The sequence below is a fragment of the Ambystoma mexicanum genome, chromosome 9, assembly GCF_040938575.1.
Source record: "Ambystoma mexicanum isolate Mex_15411 chromosome 9, UKY_AmexF1_1, whole genome shotgun sequence".
NCBI lineage: Eukaryota > Metazoa > Chordata > Amphibia > Caudata > Ambystomatidae > Ambystoma > Ambystoma mexicanum.
This window is the reverse complement of record NC_090931.1, coordinates 649,700,488-649,722,507: the sequence shown is the minus strand read 5'-3', so window position 1 is coordinate 649,722,507 and position 22,020 is coordinate 649,700,488. Positions and strand designations below refer to the sequence as shown.

The 22,020-nt window shown below is 46.3% G+C and overlaps 1 protein-coding gene across 1 annotated transcript in view; it reads left to right on the top strand.

Moving 5' to 3' along the window:
- SERPINF1 (serpin family F member 1) overlaps positions 1-22,020 on the top strand; it is a 55,414-nt gene that overhangs the window by 4,597 nt on the left and 28,797 nt on the right. Inside the window, exon 2 of the mRNA XM_069615368.1 lies at positions 20,996-21,086. Within this exon, the coding sequence (XP_069471469.1) occupies positions 21,009-21,086 (78 nt within the window). The 5' untranslated portion in view covers positions 20,996-21,008. The remainder of the gene's footprint in view (positions 1-20,995; positions 21,087-22,020) is intronic.

Here is a 22,020-nt window from a genome sequence, read left to right as displayed (position 1 = left end):
ACCTCCTGCACCATTGCCTTTGTCCCAGGCTGAACCCTCTCGTTTGTCACTGGGATATTCCTCTCCCAAAGTCTTTTGACCCCGTCTCTTTTCCTACTCTAGGCCTGTGGCCTAAACTGACCCTTCCATACTGATCTGACCAATCAAAATGTATAGTTGTGTTTGTATCGTTTACCGTGTATCCAAAATGCACAACTTTTCCTAAATACGTTTAAAACTAGCATACGTTTTAGTGCAGAGGTTTTTAATTTTTTTTATAAAAACCACAATGACTTCAGCTTTTAAGAGCACTTGGAGTTCTGCCGCGTAGCCTTTAGCTTCCAATGCTAGGCCCCGCCCACGGGTGGGGAGAATCCAACTGGAGTTTAAACGGGGGCGATGCTTTCCCGCCTTCTCGTAGCACTGGGGAATTGCATCGCGGGAATAGTGAGGCGCATTTCTTTCCCTGACATCAGACTGGCCTTGCGTTTCTCTTCGTCAGTTTCACCTAAAAGAAACATCTTCCTGAAAAACATCTGAGCTCGACTAAGGTCATTTTCACCCTCTACCTGCCCCAAACACCCCCCCACCTCTTTGGGGAAGTTATGTGCTTTGTGAGAAATCTTAAGGCAGTTAAGGGCTTAATTGCAGCTATTAACAAGCCCCGGGTGCAACAAAAATGTAGGTGTATCATTACATGTGCTCCTGTGTTCCATTAATTGAATTCCTGTTAAAGACAAGCATTGCCAAAGCCAACAGTTTTCGATCTTGCGTAGGCATTAGGTAGCCATTTGCCAGGCACTACCATAATATAGGGTGACCAGACATCCCGGTTTTCCCAGGACAGTCCTGGGAAGTCGTCCTCCATCCAGGGGTCCCCGGAGTTTTTTAATTTTATAAACCCCGTCCTGATTTTGGAAGGTTGGGTGCCTACGGTTCTGGTTTTTGCCGGTACCCGATTTCGAAATTCTGAAATGAGGACTCTTCCTGCAAGTGAATGGGGGCGTGAATACTTTTCAAGCCCCCGTTTCATCCCCATTCCCCTTCCTGGCCACTCTCCTCCAATGAGAGGAGTGTGCCTGTGAGCACACCTCCCACACCCTGCAACAGGCCAGCGACATAAAAGTAGGACTACGGTTTTATTTGTGTTTACTTTAGTCCTACTTCTATGTCGATGGTCTGTCCCATTTATAAAAATATATATCTGGTCACCCTACCATAATATGCCCACTACACCATCTGCCAGCTGTTGCCATTTTATGGTGCAGGGTAGTGCATCATGACGGTTACTGGAAGATGTCGCGCACTTGCGTACAGAAAGCCAAAACGGTTTGCGTTGACAAGCCCTGTTTTCCCTTTATTGCAGTTTGGGGGTGTTCTCCCTAAAACCACACGCGTTCTCCTCCTACCTTTCCTTCATGTTTTAAAAACAACTATTTTTAACCCCTGCCCTTATTCTCAGTATGTTTTTGGGGTTGATATTTTTTCAATAAACCTGTATTCATAAAAACTTTCAATAAATATCAGTTAACAGAAAAAATATAATTTTCAAGGTTTGCCCTCTGTATTCCCTCATAAACCAATGTGAAACGTCCTCTGCGTAATTCATGGCGATCGAAAGGGGACAGGACAGGCCAGGCCAGTGGAAGAAAAGGTGTAGTAGTGGGTCGGGGAGGGGGGCGGACTAGGTAATGGAGGGTGCGGGGAAGTGGGGAAGAGAACGGCTAGGGAGAAGTTGCAGGGGTTCTCTGGGTGTCCCCTGGAAAATGTGAGCGGGAAGACTTTTAGTCGGGTGAGGGTGATAATGGACGGGGTTTCCAGAGGGGAATCCCTGGAGAGGCATCGGGGGAATGAGGATGTGGCAGAGGAGACATGGAGCAAATATATCCGGGGGAAATATATCCTTTTTGCAAATCCCGTTGTGCGAATCTCATCGCAATATGAGTTGCAAAAAGGGTCCCATCCTCGTCGCCAGTGTTGTGTTGCTGCGTGGGGGAGGCAATGCCCTGTGGACTGGTCACTTGGCACCACAGCGCAATGACAGGGACTCCCAGAGTAGATGCAGTGTAGGGGCGAAGACTGCCTCGGCGCGCTTTTGCTCCTCCCTTTATTTCCTCTTACACACGTGGTCTTTCCCGACGGCGTCATCCCATGTCATGTGACCATCACATCTTTCTCAGGCGGCACATCGAACCGTTTATCACATGACGTGTTCACGTGTTACTCCGCAGATCTAGCAACAAAGGGTACACAACATCTGTAAACCTCCACAGAACAAGTCCTACTGAGAGGTGAGCATTTCCATGGGAAACACACCAGCCACGCCCTGTTGCCCCCTCAAAATATTGATATTCTGGCCAAGTCTGTAGGCTTGGGTTTGGAGAAGTACCATGCGAGCGAGACAGAGCATGTCTCATACGCATGCGCCATCTCAGGAAAGGATTACAGCCTCTTCATTGGTTAGGCACACCCAGAGAGCGCCATAATTATGGTGTCAAAATCCTGTGCCGTTTGCTTTCACTTTTAAATTCTGCCAGGCTTATGCCTGGACCAAGGGAATCGTACCAAAATGTCGCACTCACAATTACGACGGCCGAAAATGCGGACTTCTTTTTTTTTAACCCCCCCCTACTCCACATATATATAAATGGGGCTATATCTATATAATATTAATATGGGGAGGGTGCAGGGGGTCTCCCCCGCATATATATGTGATGTAAAGTTTTTTTTTTTAAAAGTCAGCATTTTTGGCCGTCGCAATAATCACATAGATCCGGACCAAGCTATATTGCTCTGATGAGCTGCAATCCGATTGAGGAGTTTCTTTAACTTAATTTCTGGATTCTACACAGGGATGTCATTTCACCAAAATGACAGAGGTAGCGGAAGTGACAATACACAACCCTTGACCTCCACCCTTGAACTCTGATGACATCACAGTCATTTGACCCCACCCCGAAGTGACATCACGGGAAGCGATGGAACACAATCTTTCACCCCTTGACAAAACAGGAAGTGTTATCACATAGCATTGCTCCTAAGTACACTACGAAAAATATGGTTATGATATCACTGTAATGTGATAAACATTTCATACAAGAATGGATCACCATATGTATTGTTAATATCAGTGTGTATGGGGCCATATTACCAAATTACTGTGAATGCAAACAGAGGTCCAAGGCCAAATGATACTGATGTGTATAGCACTTACGCTTAAGTGCTTTATATAGAACGAATATACATACAATATCACCCAACCTGTGTTGGCACTCATTTATCAACCTCAGAAGGAGGAAAGGTTGAGTTGGCCTTTCCAGGATTGAACCTGCAACCTGCTGATCACACACACATCACAGCAGCGAGTGCTCAACCCACTGAGCTATTTTATCGGCTATAGCCATCTTACTGCTATAGTAAAATGAGCATGTCTGAATGTTTTCAAAGTCAGAAAGCAAATTACACTCTGCAGTGGATGCCATTAAACTGGTAACTGACAATTAATAGTAGGCCAGGTCATCTGCAGGTCTGGTGCAAAGGTGGCCACATGTCAAGCCTGCGTGGATGTTCTTTTCAGGCTTCAGAGGTTGGCAAAATACATACCCCTAGGAGGGTTCATAACTGTATTAAAGAATTTAGAGTAGCGCAGAGAAAGCAGTGCACTCACACGGCATCCCGTACTATGGGCACTCGTTACCTCGTACATTCAAACAAACACCCTGACCAGCATGCCAGGGAGATAGGAAAGATAGATACATTACAACAAAGCGTTAATTGTGGCACAATGAAATCAAGGGCAACTTTATGTGCTATGGTCAAAAATGTCTACACTGTACACAAGCTTTTCAGCACAAAGATTTTTGGCAAGTGACCGAGGACACAGAGAATGAATGTCTTGTGTTATTGCAACGGAGACAGAGGCAGGAAAATAATATTGCTATAACTGCAACTTGCGAAAAGAAAAATACATAGTCCGAAATGGATGCTTATTCTACTCTAAATGCTTTTTTGAAGTTTTTGTCTGCATTGTAAATTTGAGGTGTTTAAAAACAGACTAAATCAGTGACTCACCGACTGAAGTGGGCCTGAAATAAACCTTTAAGGAGTCTAGCAATTATTATATAGAATTCCAGAAAGACAAATTATTTGTTATTCCTATTGCTTCTTGTTTAGGGTCACTGCTCAAAGTATTACACTTGTGGAAACCCCTGTTTTTTTTTTGCCTGAGCAAGAAAGCCAGCCTCTCCGGAAACAAAGAGCCACATGGCATTGGCCACAGCCCAGTAGCTACAATTATAACAAAACAAAATAAAACAATAAAACATGTTTTTTTTTAGGGGTAGCCAGGGGTCCCCTGGTGACCCCCACATGACGTCCCTGATGCTACTATACTAACGTAAAAGTTGCAATGCTTTGCCTGGGACCCCTAGAGTGCATGTACATGTCACTTTTTAGCTTTGGTGTAAATGGGCATTTCAATGACTAGTTCAGTACTGTAAGTCTGCCAGGAAGCCTGAGTGTGTAATCCTGGCAGGGTGAGGTATGTCACCTCTGGCACTTACTATGCAGTTTAAAGGGAACTGACATTTGGTTGTGTGGTACTATCCTCGGAGACGATCACCACCTTTGAGACAAAACTATATAGCCACCAATCACGCAAACTACTGTGTCTACCTATGAAACACAGCCAAAGGTGATACTGATGCACCAACTATGAGTTAAAACTATGTAGCATAAGGTACATGTATACGTTGTCTGCCTGCACCCCTCTCTACAAATCATTTTTACCACACCAGACAGCGCTAAATGGTCAACATAGGGAAGCAAGAATTGACAGCAGACACTGCCTCAAACTAGGAAGTTACCAGAACTCATTTAACCATTATCTTTTGTTTTATCGCTTGTTTCTCTTCTGGTACTTTTGCACAACTTTTTTTGTGTTATTTATCTTTTTCTATGTGCAAAAACTGTGTTGATATTGTTTCTTTCACTCTATATTCTGCAATTGACTTTTAAATTGGGCCAATATAACTGATTGGTTTCATTTTCCATGATGCCATGTTTAATGCACTATGTATGTAATTGTATGCAATTGTGTTAAAGCCCTGAGGAAGACTTATGTAGGGGTCGAAACTCATGTTGGATTTCACTAAATTCATATTCTGCAAATTGACTAGACCATTGCAAATTGACTAGACCATTATTTAGTTAAAAGGGACTGAATAGCTAACTTGCCTTTGAGCAAGAGGTTAAATAAGTTCAGACAGCTTCCTTTTGTAACCTTGGACTTAGGTTATCTCATTCTGACCAATGCGGGCCGACCCACAATATTAGAAAGATTACCTAACGCTCTCAGAGCAGAGACCGCCCTCCCTGCCTTCCGGAAAATGCTAAAAAACACTCTTCAACTAATAACATCCTCTCCTGCCGAACGCCACCTCTTCCTTCCTCTTATACTTAGGCCTCTAAACTTTCATCTGTATGTTGAAAAATGTTTTGCCTCTGTAACTATGTAAATGTACTATGTAACTAAGCATGATGTCTGTAACTGCGCCACGATCCCTCCGGGCTGTGGGCGCTCTATAAGTGTGAAGAAATAGATAAATAAATAAAAAGAGGGTGATTTAGGAAAAAAAGAAACATTAAAATGAGTAGTTTGTAGATAGCTCGACTGTGTGGAGCCCACATTCTGTGTATTACTGCCTCAAACAAGCATTGCCCACAGCAATAATTGGTGGCACTAGGAGTTGGCCTTAGCATGAATCAATGAGCCCCGCACTAGGGTTTCGCACGATGACCCCAGACACAGACATTACCATTTACAAGGGGCATGCACCCCACCTCCCACACACCTTCATCCCTATTACCCCCTTGTCCACTTTGCTCTTCATCAGGTAAATAATAATAATTTGCATTTTATATAGCGCTATGAGCCCTCAGGTATCTGAGCGCTGCTTATTATTACCCATTGTGTCTGTGGTGCTCATTTATCGACCTCAGAAGGATGAAAGGCTGATTTTGGCTCTGCCGGGATTCGAACCTGCGTCGGCAGGCTCTGCACAGATGTCAAAGCAAGCGCTCTACTCGCTGTGCTATCTGACCGGCTATAAAATAGTACTATCAAGTTTTTATATAGCGCTTCATGCTGGGTTCCTCTTGCTTCTAAGAATTGTGATAATAGCTATTACCTAAATTTATTGATGGTCATTTTATCTACCCCAGAAGGAGGAAGGGCTGAGCGGCCACTGCTGGAGTTAGAATCTGTGAATCTCTGGCTGCAATATGTTCGGAGGCAATCGCGTGGCACGTGAGCTATGCAGTCTCTTTGGATGTATGCCATCTTTGGTGACAGCCACTATACGTGAGAAGGGGATGTACTTCCAGAAAGCGGTTTGCTGTCCTCCACACAACCCACCAATCTTTAAATAAATAAGGTAGACCATCTAACCTCAGACTAGGCTCTGTGCCTACACCCCCTAAGCCCCTCAAAAAATCCACATCCCACACAAGGATGAAAGCTTCAAAATCCAGGCGTCACTCAACACGCCTCCACGTAATTATGTGTTGAAAATGACCAAGTCACATATCCCTCATGTTAGTATGCCTTTGTACAGTGTAGAGTTTCAAAATGCCTATATATGTGACCACTCTCAATAGACTTTCATGACTAGAATAAACAAGGTATAACAGAAGACTGTCTGTGAGGGTTAAATAGCCTAACCTTTTGGGATTTGTATTAATTAAATGATGCAGATAATTCTGTTTTTGAGAGGGAGCTCTGTTAATCAGATCCCCCCCCTTCATAATGTTCCATGACAAAATGAAAGTACATTCACGTGCCTTCGCTGAGACAGTCTCCTGACACCCCTCGTATCAGCCCTACAGTGGCAGCAGCGCAGGTTTAATGGACGCATGTGCATTCCTGACAGTTGCTGAAACACATATTTTGTGTGGCTTTTTAATCATCAAAACATAAGAATTGTGTACCTTAGCCTGGTGGCACGATTAACTGTAAATATAATCCATGCCTGTTGTGGTATGGTGATTACTGGGGTCACACAATTATACAGGCACAACATTTGAGTACCATATTAGTGTCAGTTTGGTGAGCAGAACCTCAACTCTGACTGAGCAGATGTACATTAATATTTGGCCCGAGCGTCTCCACACCAGCCATGTGGGACAATGCCTAGGAAGCTGCTCTTTTGATCCCCCTGACGAAGGGGAACACCTTCCTCCCAGGGCATGGGAATCCTTTCCAGGAGGTCCTCTGTGAACAAGTACTTCAAAGAGAGTCCTGACATTACAAAGCCACTTGAATACCAGGCTGCTGATCCCTGGATTCCTTCTGAAGTCAGGAGACACGGTGTCCGGTTAAAGGTTCGAATACAAAAGATTTGAATGCAATAGGGTCAAGTCAACAGGACCGAAAACAAAAGGTTCCATTTTTTTTAAAATTATATATTTTTTGGGGCTTTCCGTATAGGTAAAAAAAAAGTGGTTTTTACCACAAAAACAGACGTTTGCCCCCCCCCCAAAAAAAATATATTAAAATAAATTTTTTTCAAACCTTTTGTATTCGGTCCTTTTGATTCGACCCTATTGTATTTCGAACCTTTTGATTCTAACCTATGACCAGGAGACACGGGAAGTTGGTGGAGTTAGAGAAGCCCAAATGAGCGAGCAGGGGAGGGGTTGCACCATCTTGGTTTCTGCGATGGTATTCTACAACTTCCTACACCGCTCTACTTTCTGTAGACATTTCACTCTGGGTATAATGTCAGAAGGCAAAGGACACTTGTTACAACAATCTGGATTGGACCCTTGGCAACAGGCTTTCTTTGGACCAATACCCAATACCCTGTACCATGTTGCCTTTTTAGGGGAAAGAAACCCTCTCCTTAGTTGATTAACCTTCAGTCTTTGAGAAGAAGGATTCACGGGAACTCTGTTGTGAATACATTCTATTCCAAAGTCCTCTGACATGCAGGTGAAGACGGAAGGCTCCGAGGCAGTGGAATGCTCTGCTGCTTACCCTTATCAAGGGCACATTTGGGGTGACATTGCTGTAGACCAAGGGTGTTCTGCTGCCTGTGCACTGGACCCAGGATCCTGCCCATTTGATGTGAAGGACCCCCCTGCAGGTGCCAGTCAAACGCCCTGCAGAGGAAGTGTGGAACTAAGGGCTCGTCTTGTCCCTACACACCCTGGATTGGGCTCCCAGCAACCCGGAAGTTCAGATGCATCCTGGTACCCTGTTTACCATCTCGAGTCATCTTCGAGATGGCTTGACCACATTGTCTCCCTTCGAGCCACTACAGAAGTTGCACTGCTGTGTTTGGCACTCTAAAGTATTTTGAACCACATACCTGCTTCTTCGAGCTATCACGACTCGACTCGGTGAAGTGCATCGCTGGTGCGACTCGACCGTCAGCCCGTTGCTGTGGAAGCACCCAGCTCGTCTTATCCCGGGTGTCAATTCGACCCAGCAGAAGCATCATCTCAACCCGCCTCGAAAGCCAATTTGACGCACTGTAAAATATCAACTCACCCATAATAAAATGCTGACTCGACCCAGCAGAACATTCAAGTAACATTCAGTGCAGTGCAAGCTTCAACTATGGTTTCTTTTTAAAATAAAAGTATAGGAACAGTAAACCTACCATTCCAGAATGGTTTATTTCTAAAATAAAAGTATAGGAACAGTAAAATGTAATTTAAAAAAGTATAGGAGCACCGCTCCCACCTACTTCGGCCACTGGCCTCATTACGAGGTCAGCGGTAACGCGCCGATGCGTCCGGCTGGTTGCCGCCGACCTCGTAACGCCGTTTCCGGCACCTATCTTCCCGGTGCCACCGGGACATTACAAGTCACAGTGGCCCGGGAAGTCAGGTGCTGAAAAACGTAAGTCCCCATTCCCATGGAGTCTCATACGACTCCATGGGAATGGGTACTCAAAAGCAGCGGCACCGGTGCTTCCATGGCAACACTGCCTGCCGGGGCCATTGCACCTGGCTGTCAGGCGCAGCAGCCCCGGCAGGCAAACTCGTAGTGTGGCGGTTTGGAAAAGAGGTTGCCGGTAAGTTTACCGGCACCCTTGTTTCCGGACCGCCACACTTGTAATGAGGCCCATAGTATTTTTTATTAGTTGTTTGCATTGATAGTTTTTATTAAAGTTCCTATTTTCTAGAACCTTAGTTGAACAGTCATTTATTTTGGTACCACCGTACTATTGTTTGTGTTGCAATTATATGCGCTCGCACCCCTCCTGAAGATATTGCCTGCCTTCGGCCTGCACTATCAAAAGAGGCGAAGGAAGTAGAACTGCTGGGCGCTTCCTGTTTCACCTGTATGATCGGGATCACTGTTGCTTAGCAGGATTGTGGGGCTGAGTAAGACGTTTAGTCACTACTCATCCCTGCACTACTGCAGAGCAGTAGCCCTTTAGTTCCACACACTGCTTAATCTGTGGGGGTGTTTGCCAGGGCTCAGCCCTGGTACTTATTTTTGAGCCCTGGCACTTATGTCTCAGACTCACTTGAATTATGAAGTGGTGATTGTCAGTGCATCCATCAACCACAATGAGCAGGCACGAGCTGTAGTGTAACCCCAAATATGCCAACACTGTGGGGAGCAGCTATGGGTGGTGGCAGAAGTGGTGCCCACCCGCAGTGTCACAGGAGTGCTTGAACAAATTTGGGCCCTAGCACTTATTTTTGGACAAATTAAGCACCGGTTCCACAAGGGCACAGCATCAACACAACAGAAAGTTACGCCTGATGGTTGATGGTTAACATGTAACAAGCCCGTGCAAAACCCAGGCGTGACAACCCTACAATTGAAATGTAACACTCAGGCGGAAGATCCTGCAAATTAAAAACCATGCAGAGAGGTGAGGCGCTGCAAACAGGCTGCAACAAGAACAGGGAATCTTTGAACAGGCTTCCCCCTCGCCTCCCGCGGGCACTGCCACGACTCAGACACTCAACTCCACAAGGAACCCACCTGCCTCCTATCCCAGAAGTTCCATTGGAGCCTGTTTGACACGCCAGAAAGATGTGACTTTGATTTTGGTCGATAAACACACACGTGCGTCTGTAAATGTACCCTCGAGGGGAGTATACTCTATCGTTTTAGTGACGCACTCGCTGTCATCCATGGCTTCAGGCCGTTTTGGGAATGGGGGATGCTGGGAAGGAGGGGGCCAAAGTGACTGGTTCCAAAAGAGATCTCCAGTGTTACAAGATTGTTAAACCTCGTTCCTTTTAAGCGGTAATGCACTTTTCTGGGTTGATCTTAAAGGTGTACGTACTAGGTACTCCATCACACATTTCTCTCCGCATGGCGGGGCAACAGCTGGCTCTGGGCATCCAGCATTAGGTACTGGTTATCTTTTTTAGTTTTGGCTGTTAGGTGGTGCTGGAAGCGTTGCCTAGAAGCTGAAACTATGTCTGTGGAAAGTGAAGATAGGAGTCAGAGGATGTGTGAGGAGGAACGCACAGCCTATGCGTTTGGTTTAGCTTTTTATCGACCCATTGACTGCTCATAGCCAGGCTAGTCCCTATGGACCCGCTACCTACCCGTACCCATCCAAAACACCCTTTCAGCTGTATCTTTGCTTTCCAGTGGGTGCCGGTGTTATTTCTAAGCATACCTCGAACGGTAATAATTTAATTGAAGCTATAAACGAGCTGATGTCATGTCTCAAACTAGTGTGCCTTCACTCACTTGACTCATAAGCTATATGTGTGTCCTTCCATCTGTCTCTTGCACTGAACTCCTATTAAACCAAACATTGGCAAACCAAAAGTCGTGCCCCTTGTAAAGGCACTAGATTGACCTTTGCCAGGCACTGCCATAATATGCCCATGTACGAACACCGTTTGCCAGCTACTTCCATCATATGGCCTAGTGGCCTGGTGGTACCATTGTGTCAGTGCCTATCGCATGCCTACACAAAAGCCAAAACGGTTGGCTTTGCCATTGTTTGTTGCAAGTGGTGGTGCGCACGACTATGTAGGACTATACTGACTACGCAGCCCATTTTCAGGGCTATCTTTAGTTTGTGACTAAGTGCATCTTCAGTGCCAGGGTGATGGGATCCGACAGCTTCAGCCCCAAAGCAAGCAGAGGTGCAGAGTTTTGGGACCATCTGCAATTTGACCATGTGCTTCCCTGGGAGACCCCTCTACACACACTATGTTCAAGAGGGGTAATGTCAGAGGTAGGCTGAAGTGTTACTAAAGAAGAGACACACAAAAGTGTTGACATGTGACCGGTGGAGCTTCTGATGAAGTGGTTTTGGGGGTACTTATGCAAGGTTATTTCCAGGATGGATTCCGAAAGGCTTGAGGTGTCGCGAGCAACAAGCCCGTGATTGATGATCAGTCAAAGTGGTGCGGTGTTATGTTGCCACCGGAGGGCCATCGTTTTCTCCACTGAGGCGGAGCCAGTGTTGTGGCATCCAAGTAGTCTCTATTGCAGAATATCCCCTGTTGGAAGACTTTTGGTAGACGTATATCCTCTGTAGATACAGTGTGTGTGTGTGTGTGTGGGTGTGGGTGTAAGAAGTCTCTATTGGTGCATATATCTGAAGTAGGGGGAGTCTCTAGAGGAGTCCACCATCTGTAAACAGTGTTTTCATGGAATATGCCCCATATAGGTCCCAGCCTGTATTATGTTATCCATAGATGTATACACTGTGCAGTGGCATTCTCTTTAGGAGTGGATCCTATCCAGGGGCAGTGTCCATGGACGTATGCTCCTGTAGATACATTGTCTGCATAGGTGTATTATGTTGATGTAATCACAAACAATCACTCCGTTTCTTGGCGAGTTTTCTGGTTGTAAGTTTTGGCGTCCTTGTCGCTTGACTAAAGATACACTGTTGTGTTTGCCCAGTAGTACAAATATAGCTTTGAATATGATCTTTAAATTTCATGCGCTAAGGAAAGAGGATACATTCAATTTTTCATTTTTTTGTTCATTTTTTCATTTTCTGATGTTTTTATAATAGTCAGTACATTCAGAGATTCGAGTGTACATTTTTCAAGAAGAACTTCTGTAAGTTGATCAAGAGAAACCTCTACACGTGTTTCACCACGTAGTGTGGGTCCTCAGGAGGTGAGTGGCGCCAATTTGTTGATTTTTCCTGTTTAGTGTGTGGATGTTCACTTTGCTAGTTCACAACACAAAAGTGTGATCCTTATTTGTGCTTTTTACCCTGGATTGATTTTCCAAAGTTGTGTAGAGTAGAAGGAGAGGGTACTTCTTATCCCTTCAGGCTCTTTCCATAGGTGTATACCTTGTGTTGTGTCAACCTCTTTAGGAGAAACCAAAAAAGTGATGGGTGGAAGGTTTTGAATTAATCTGAACCACTGGGGTTGCTCTGAGCAACCTTCCACACCACAGTTTTTAGCCCATCTGTGCCATTGCAAAAGGGGTCCAGCCATATACAAATCAGTCAGGTACTGCCACCAATGGGACCAGCCCTGCCCGAACTGCTAGGCCAGGTCCCCTGCAACCCCAGACATGTTTCGGCCTTGTTGGGCTTCTCAGTGAGGTGCAGCTTGGTTCCATATGGCCAGCGAGCAAGGGACCCACGTCTGGGGATTACCCTCTCTCACATAGGGAGACAAACTGAAACCAAAAAAGTGATGGCTGGACTGCCCCTATTGGGGTGGGACCATTCCTGATTTGCATATGGTTTTTCCCCTTCTGTAATAGCTTGGCAGGCGAAGAACGATGGTCTGGAAGGTTGCCCAGAGAAACGCCACTGGTAAAGATTCAGTCTAAACCTTCCAGCCATCACCTCTTTGGTTTAACCTCTTTAGGAGTACATCCTCTGTAGGGGCAGTGCCCATGGTCGCTTGGCCCTTTAAGGTCATTGCATGTGTGTATTCTCTAGAGAGCACTCTATAAGGGTACATGGTCTATATGACCAGTGTCTGCGGATCTTTATCGCTATAGGGGCGGCCTGCACATGTGTAGATTCTCTGCAGGAGCCTGCGTAGGCCTATGTCCCATGTCACCCTGGTTGTGAGGGTTTGTACGAAGGGGAAGTCGGTTGAGAGCCTTCGCCTCCCGCATGGGCCTTCGGTGAAGCGGCCCTTCGGAGCAGTGTTTAGGATTAACTGGACTTCGTCTCTTCCCTCCCATGTTTGCTCTTCTGTCGGCAATCTTAGGCAAACAGCATCCTTTTGACCAGGGAGTCCATGTGTAGGAGGGGGGAGCTCCAATCCAAGTCGTCCATTTGAATGCCCGGCATTGCAGCCTACACTCTGATACAAAGGTCGATCCGTGGCCCATGACCCCGTTCCCCGCACCCACTGCAGACATGGTAGTTTAACTTTAACCACCCCTGGACCATAGCCCCTGGCACAGAGAAGTGGCTGCTGGGAGCGTTGCCCGATGTGTGCATTTATTAACCCTAAGCCATCCAACCTTAACTCACCCTCAACAATGAAGAATGCCCGACATTAGAGCTGCCCCGGGGCAAGGTATGGATTGAAGCAAGCAATGTTTTTGGCTTCCATTGTGTTGCCCCAGCGCGTTTAGTGTCGTTATTTCAGGTTATTTGTGACTTGAAACAGTAATATTTGTTAATACCCCTTAGACGAAAACACCAGTATTTCATGACATTCGAGACATTTTTAACAACAGAGTAGCCCCAATTTCTATTGTCACATTATCTCCTACATAGATCTCGAATCACACGCTCATTATACCCTTAGTCTTGCCCTTTTGTTTTGGTACGCCATTTTGTTTCCACTCTCTCCACCTATTCTCCACCCAATTGCCCTGTCCGCCTATCTTCTCCCTTTCTCCACTCCTCCAGCAGACTACGTTTTTGGTATCAACCCCCTGGGCGCGGTCAGTTTGCGCACCCAAGGACAAGAACTCTGCCCTTTTAATACCACTACCATGGTGACTGGCGCAATGCAAAAGCCAAACAACGTAACAATTATGCACGCAGACCATGTGCTGAACGCCTTGCATGACTCCAAAATTGTGTACTTTGGTTAGTCAAATTACTCAAAAGCTAGGATTTTGATTTCGAGAATGTATCGGTACGCTGGGCACGCACGCTTTAAAATTAATGTCTCGGGAGGATACCTCAGGGGCAACACGCTCGACTTGGAAGCAAGACAACGTAGAGCAACACAGATTCGATCCCTGGGTCCGCGCTTAGAAACCTGTGGGTATTAAGCATGTTATAAATAACCAATAACAACGGGGAAGGAGTAGCCCAAACAACGGGCCCTCTGGATTCTCTCCATTATGGCCCCAGCCTCGGGTTTCTTGAAGGGGTGGGGGGGGGGAGTACCCTGTAAAGGTGTGCAGCCCCCATGCTCCGCAATTCCAGGGGCAAGCAATGAGCCTGCTTGTATAGGCCAACCACGCTCTGCTTGATCTCTTGGTCTGCAGTGTGTGGCAAGGAGGTGTTGCTCCCACCCCTCCTAGCTAGGCAGAGGTTTGGCACTGGCGGTACCAGTTGAGTGTCCCACTGGCACCAATATATCCATAGCGGGGAAAGCTCACGTTGGCCACCAAATAGCATATGCGCCAGTAGTGCACACATGAGCCTAAGTGTTAAGTAATTGCATCTTAGACTGGCACCAGGGTATGGCGAGGCCCTAGTCCCCAGGCCCCTGGGCACGACGTGGAACGTGGGCTGCAGCACCCAGTGAAAATCCCCCCCACCGCCTCCCCCTCGGGCAAGCTTTGCAGTGGCCATCATCTTGGTGACAGGTGAAACGGGCACCCTTCCTCTAAGGGATTTTCCCAGCAAAAAAAACTGGACCCTCAATTCCAAAGAGGCTGGTTGTGGCCTTTTAACAAAAGCCAATATGTGGTATCCTAATCGTCAACGAGTCTAGTTAATGTACTTGCCATGTTTTCTGGCGTGTGTGTGTGAAATGTGGTTGGGCTGCTCAAATGGGGGGCTGCAGAGCAGGTTTGGTAAGGGGCCCTCCCGACTCCAGGCACAGTTTTTCTTCACCATCCAGCGACACTGACAAGCGCAAGACAGAACCCCTCACCTTTTTGCTCTTTTGTGAGCCCGCCCTTTCCAATATTTTATACACACCTACGGTAAGTACGTAGACTGTTCAATTATAACGAAGGCTCCCCATTTCCCGTTTTTACTGATTTTTACACATACATGAAGACCGAAATCACGGTTTCCCTTCAATATTTGCATACAATGGAAAAAAACAAGGACTTGTCTCTTGGTCTGGCCTTTAAGTTGTCAATCATGCATTGCAGGTCATCCCGTGTGCCAAGTAAGACCGCAGAAAGGTAACACAAGGGGTACGCTTTCATTTTGAAGTTGTTTGAAGGGCCTCGTATGTGCAGACCTGCATTGTTGAGCGAGAACTCAGCTCTGTATCGTCACATTACAGATGCGGGTGAGTTTTTCTCATGTAAATACATGAGGACAAATATTAGTTACAACTTATTTTTCTACAAAGCAAAACATAAATATGCATAAATACAGACACAAATGGTGAAAAAGTAAATGCTATAAAACCCGATGCCATAATTATGATTAGTTTGACCTCTTTTGGATTTACTTCAGATGTGTTGAAGTCGACAGAATCTTTGCACACCTTTGTTGCTATTCCTTCAAACACCATGCGTACCAACACAAATGTATTTATTTTTTACATTTTTATAGCGCACAAAGCAGCCCTTACGCATTGCGGCGCTGTTGCTGTGAGGTATATATGTTGCTTAGTTACAGAGGTGAGACATATAAACGGTGTACGAGGTTCGTGGAGTTACAGAAGAACCTTGTACATATGTTGCTTAGTTACAGAGGCGAGACATATAAACGGTGTACAAGGTTCGTGGGGTTACAGAAGAACCCGGTACATATGTTGCTTAGTTACAGAGGTGAGAGATATAAACGGTGTACGAGGTTCGTGGGGTTACAGAAGAACCCGGTACATATGTTGCTTAGTTACAGAGGCGAGAGGTATAAACGGTGTACGAGGTTCGTGGGGTTACAGAAGAACCCGGTACATATGTTGCTTAGTTACAGAGGCGAGACGTATAAACGGTGTACGAGGTTCGTGGGGTTACAGAAGAACCCGGTACATATGTTGCTTAGTTACAGAGGCGAGAGGTATAAACGGTGTACGAGGTTCGTGGGGTTACAGAAGAACCCGGTACATATGTTGCTTAGTTACAGAGGCGAGACGTATAAACGGTGTACGAGGTTCGTGGGGTTACAGAAGAACCCGGTACATATGTTGCTTAGTTACAGAGGCGAGACGTATAAAGGGTGTACGAGGTTCGTGGGGTTACAGAAGAACCCGGTACATATGTTGCTTAGTTACAGGGGCGAGACGTATAAACGGTGTACGAGGTTCGTGGGGTTACAGAAGAACCCGGTACATATGTTGCTTAGCTACAGAGGCGAGAGGTATAAACGGTGTACAAGGTTTGTGGTGTTACAGAAGAACCCGGTACATATGTTGCTTAGTTACAGAGGTGAGACATATAAACGGTGTACAAGGTTCGTGGGGTTACGGTTCGTGGGGTTACAGGAGAACCTGTGAAAACGGGATTAATAATTTAGCACAAGAGGGTAAGTAGAGGTAGCGGGATGGAGGCGGGTGTGTGGGTTTGTTGAACAGCAATCAAACAGATTTCATTTCACAACACAGACACAGGTTGATGCAAAAAAATCACGAAAAGGTACACATTGACCATGGCATTAAACAGAGCATTAACCCAAATAACAATAGTTTGGACAATCAAGTCTCCAATGTTATGAAATGTCGTGAAAGTGGCCATGCAACCACTAATGACCTTCATTTGTTGTTAACGAAATTAGGACTTCACCTGCCCTTCAACAAGTAATGCTAAATGGAACCTTTTCAGATGGGGGTCCAAGTCTATTCCTCCTAACCATATCAGGTGTTTAGGACAACCAGTGATTATGTAAGTTGGCTCTCATTTACAGTCACTAGGACTCATTACAAGTCAGGCGGAATGGGTTAATGGGATCCGCTAATGGTGGCGGGCCCATTAACACCATTCTGCCTGATTACGAGGTCCCCTCGCGGGACCCGGTAAGGACGCCTGGTAAAACCAGGCATCCTTACCGGGTCCCGCGAGGGGAAGAGGGAGCTAACAACGGGCCGGTCGTAATCGGCCTGTTGTTAGCTCCCTCCCCCATTCCCATTTGAGCCCTATTGGGGCTCAAATGGGAATGGGGAAGGTCCGGGTCCGGGTACCTGGAAGGAGGAATTACTGGGCTCTCCGAACTCGGAATGGCCCGGTAATTCCCCATTCAGGGAACCCAGACCCGGACCCTGTTTTGGTGGCAGCCATGCCGCCAATAGCAGCATGGCTACCGCTATAGCCGTAATGAGGCCCACTGTATTTTGTGAGCATACCCTGAAAACATGGTGTGGATTGTGCTCTTGGGGAATGGACTTGGAGGCCCATGCTGTAAGGCAAAAACCTTGTAAGTGGACATTCCATTCAGTCAGAGGTCGAAGTGGGTGGGAGCGGTGCTCCTCTACGTTTTGACATGAACTTTTACTGTTCCTATAATTTTCCAAAGAAACCGTTCTGGAATGATTTCGTTTTAAAATAAAAGTTTAGGTTGAAAGTTGCACCTCAGTGCACTGCACTGAACGTTCCCTTGAATAGCAAAGCACATTTGTTTTGGGGATGGGAGGGGGCGTGGCAAGGGGGTTTGTGGAGAGGGACAGGCCAGCAGGGAACATAGTTCCCCTACTGCTTTTTGTGCACTTCGTCCACTGCTTTCGGTCGACATACTAGTTTTGGACATGTATGATATTCATGGTTGTTCTAAGCTTACTCCACTCTAGAAGTGGCTCCAGCTGGAAGCCGTTTCTGTTTGCTAGCAGTAAACGCAAGGTTTGGAATTGCCAGGAGGTGGGAGCTATTTAGCTCCCGATTGTAGCCTAGAAGAACCTGGTTAGCTTGACACCGACAACTACTTTTGACTTCCCAGACTAACTGGTGCTATAGCAATTTACTTATTGGCAGCGGGCGAAGTGTACGAAAAGAAGTAATGGAGCTATGTTCCCTGCTGGCCTTCCCCGCTCCTCACAAACCCCATCAGCATGTCCCTCCCACACACAATACACACACCCAAACATTTGCGCCTGCTGTTTAAGGGAACGTTGAGTGCAGGGCACTGAAAGTGCACGTTTCAACTTCTTCCTACACTGTTATTTTAAAACGAAACCATTCGGGAACGGTTTCTTTTTTAAATAAAAGTATAGGAGCTGTAAAAGGTAATTAAAAAAAGTAGAGGAGCACCGCTCCCGACAGCTCCCGCTCACTTCGACCACTGCTTATTGGACATTACGTCTCTGTGTTTGGAAATGTGTCGAAAGGACTTCAGGGCACTTGCAGAAGACATTTAAACAGTTGTGGGCCATATTTTATAGACAATGGAGTGTCGTTTGCATCATGTGGAGGTCAGATTTTCAGCATGTTACCAGCTCCGCTTTCCCCTCGGGTTTCTCCTGTTCCTCTTCTTCTAGCTTCTGTTCACCATATCCTTTTTTAGATTTTCTGTGCACTGGGTGGGGGTCTAGATTGCTAGCGACACTATGGAATGAAGCTTTCCAGGAAGAAGCAACTGAAAGCCACACAACAGTTGTAGGCAACGAGCAAACAGACAAAGAAACATTTCAACCCTCAGGTCCCAGGCAGAGGAAGAGTGGGGGGCTCCCGGAAGGAGAGGCCTTGTGTGCGCTGCGTCCTACCACCAAAAGTCACAGAGACAAGGAGCCGATTCTTTGGAGATGCTCGGCTGGTAGGGGAGGAGGTATTGTGTGTGGCTATGCAGTGATGTTATCGAATAGAATGCAATTTTAGACGAACCCAAAACATCGGAAAAAAAGAACGAATTTTAGAAGACTAATTAAATGTGGTTGGGAATAGTTGTTTTAGGGTTCGAGGAAAAGTATTTAAAAACAAAGGGGGGGGGGCTTGGAGGTAAGGACCCCCCCAAAACCAGCGAAAAACTAAACTCGTTATTTATTTATTTTTTAGTTGTTTTTTGTTCATTCAAAATTGATTCTTTGTTTTGTCATTCGATAAAATCACATGTAACCTTGTGTGCGGTTTAAGGGGACGCTTCCATGCAGCACTTTCTGCACCAGGCACAGGACTTTGACTTCTGGTAGGCCTTTTTTAGGAGAAAGTGAAGGTGCTCAAGGTGGTATTGCTACGGGAAGTTTTTTTTGTTTATGTTCTCTGCAGTTTGATTATGGTATTAGCCGGGCGTCCTGCCTAGATGGTAGTGCAGGCAGGATGGCTTCACCGCTAGGATGCATTTGTTCGATTGTGACAGGAGTGAAAAAGGAAGAAACACTTGATAGGGAAGCAGCCAATGGAATCCTTCCGTTTGGGTGCTGGGCGTGATCGGATGGTGGACATGAGGATGAAAGGCATTTCTGAGGGGTTACCAAGACCGATCCCCAGCATGAGCATTTCCGTGGCTACCGTGGGACATCTTTCTACAATGTTTGTTTGTCTCTTTGTAGCTTTGCACATTTTCAAATTGCTCAGCGGCCTCTAGGTTATTAAACCTTTCCCAATTCTGGGTCCTCCATGCTGCTTCGTAGGGAGTCGGGGTGGTTCACAACATCAGTTTACAAACGAGAGAATACTACAGAATTATAATATGTTATGTTATTTGGCATTTATATAGCGCTTAATATATCATTGGTATGACCTCAAAGCGCTGTTAGGTTGAACGCCCTCGGGGACCGTAGTCCAGGTCAGTTGAGAGAGTAAGGTGTCATAGGGTGCTTGGGGGCACCAGTTATGTGTGCAGCTGATGCGATTGCCTGATGGTAGCTGGATCCTAGCAGTAGGTGTGGAGGCATTGATATCGGTTGAATGTCTGCAGTCAGGAGGATGGACACCAAGACTGGGTTCTGGCTGCGTTAGGCCTTTGTAGGACGCTTATGTGGACGGCGAGGCTGGTTTGTCATGGGATGTAGCTGCATTTTTATTAGAGTGATGAGGTGCTCATGGGGTAAGGTTTGTATGTGAGCAGCTAGGCCGACATTGATCGAGGGGTGTAGCTGCACTCTAATTGTGATTTGGTGTAGAGAGTAAGAATAGTGATATAGGAGGTGAGTGTTTGGGTAAAGTTATCATCTATGGAGTCCGATGTGAAGCGGGCCCACCGTGCTGTGGCCCAAACCAGGAGACTTCCCTAGGCCCATCATCGCGAAAGTACTGAGCTATCGGGACAGAGATCATCTGCTTCCAGCGGATATCGTAAGGGAAATGTTCATGGCCTTCTCTAGGGGGCGTAAGAGAGTTAGAAGGGAACATCTGTGGGAGGATGTGTAAGTGCCAGAGGACTGGTTGGGAGGGCACTTGGCACCATGCTGGAAAGTGATTATTAAGTAAGACATCAGGGAAGGCAGAGTGTCACTCATAAAGGCGGATATCAGGGGCTCCCAGGTTACCAGGTGACTCCCAGGCTCTGAACACCTTGCCCCATTCCTGAGCTTTCCTGCTGCACTCAGTTGCAATCTGGGACTTGTAGTCTTGGGCCACTTCAATTGAAGGTCATGGGTTAAATTCAAATTGAAGTCAAAGCAAAGCCCAGGAGTGGAATGAGGTGTCCCCTGGGACCTGGAGCCTCCCGGTAACTTTAGCTTAAACACTTTCTGCTCTCCTGCTTCTCATTAGAGTCTCATACTTTTTTTTACACTGACAAGACAAATGATCATTGTTCTAAAAAGTGGAAGTGTAACGACTACATGAAAAACAGACATATGTTACTCCTTTCTCCCTAAAAAATCTTGAAGCGCTTGATTTCCTATTTCAAATCCAGTCATACAAATCAGGGGAAAGGTTTTGAGTTTGGATTCCCTAGGTGGCCCAACATGAAGTCCCCTTAGGCCTAAGGGGACCTGTAGGGAAACTCTAGGGTAGACTGTGAGAGCTGCTGTGCAAACATCATACTTAACCACGTTTAAAGGGTCTCTTCTTTTTCAGCCGCCGTCCCAGAATGAAGCTACTGCTGGTCTCCCTGTGCGTGGGACTTCTGCTTTCACCCACAAACTCGCAAGACCCTGCTGGAGAGGAGGTGAGGATCAAACCGGGACCAGCTGTGTGGGGTAACACAAAATTAACTGGGGGGGTAACAAAATGTGGTGAGGATGGCCGTAAAATCCAGGGTATCTCTGGGCATACCATGCCCATGGGCCAATCTGGGGCCCATTAACAATGTGGAACCCTTTGCGTCGCAGGGGTGAGGTATACACCCCTACTATCTGTTTTGTAAAAGACCGAACATTTAACAAACGCGTTTAGTGACCAAATGTGGATGTGCAAAGTTTGTTCTAGAATGACAGCACAACCAAGCATGTGTGCTTTGAGATTTGCAGAACAGGGTATTGAAAAAGGTAGAGATAGTGATGGAGGAGAGTGCGGAAGAAGGTGGAAGAAGGGGAGGGCAGAGGCGGAACTGAAACAGTAAAAAATGGAGATGGGAATTAAGGAGAGAATGAATGAAGGATGGAGGGGGATAGAGATGGAAGACAGACTGTAGGAGGGGAGATATAGTGAACAAGGAGTGAAGAAGCAGAAGTGGGATTGTGATGCCGGAGAAGAGTACAGTTAAATGGAAGATCTCCCAACAGGAGGATGTGGTTCACTTATGATGATGGGTAGATGTTAGCTTGAAGTGGGCAGGTAGCGGCGGGGTGAGTGGAGGTCATGCTGGTGGAATTTACAAAGCACCTCTCTGCCGTTTGCAGGAGCTTGTGGTGCTAACAACTGCCTCAAGTGACCGCTGAAAAATTGGACTGTGGCAGGGATGTCATGTTCGAGGGGTGTAGGGCAGGTGAGGTCCTTACTCCAGCAGGGAAGGTCAGGTACATATCAGCCTTCCCCATCTCCTACCTGTTTGGGTTTGCTCACTGAGGAATTAGTTATAGAGGTGCTTGATTGGAGCTGTCAGGAGTTGTTGCTGTTGTGCAGGCCTGTAGAAAGTTGGCATAGTCTACATTTCTGAAGTA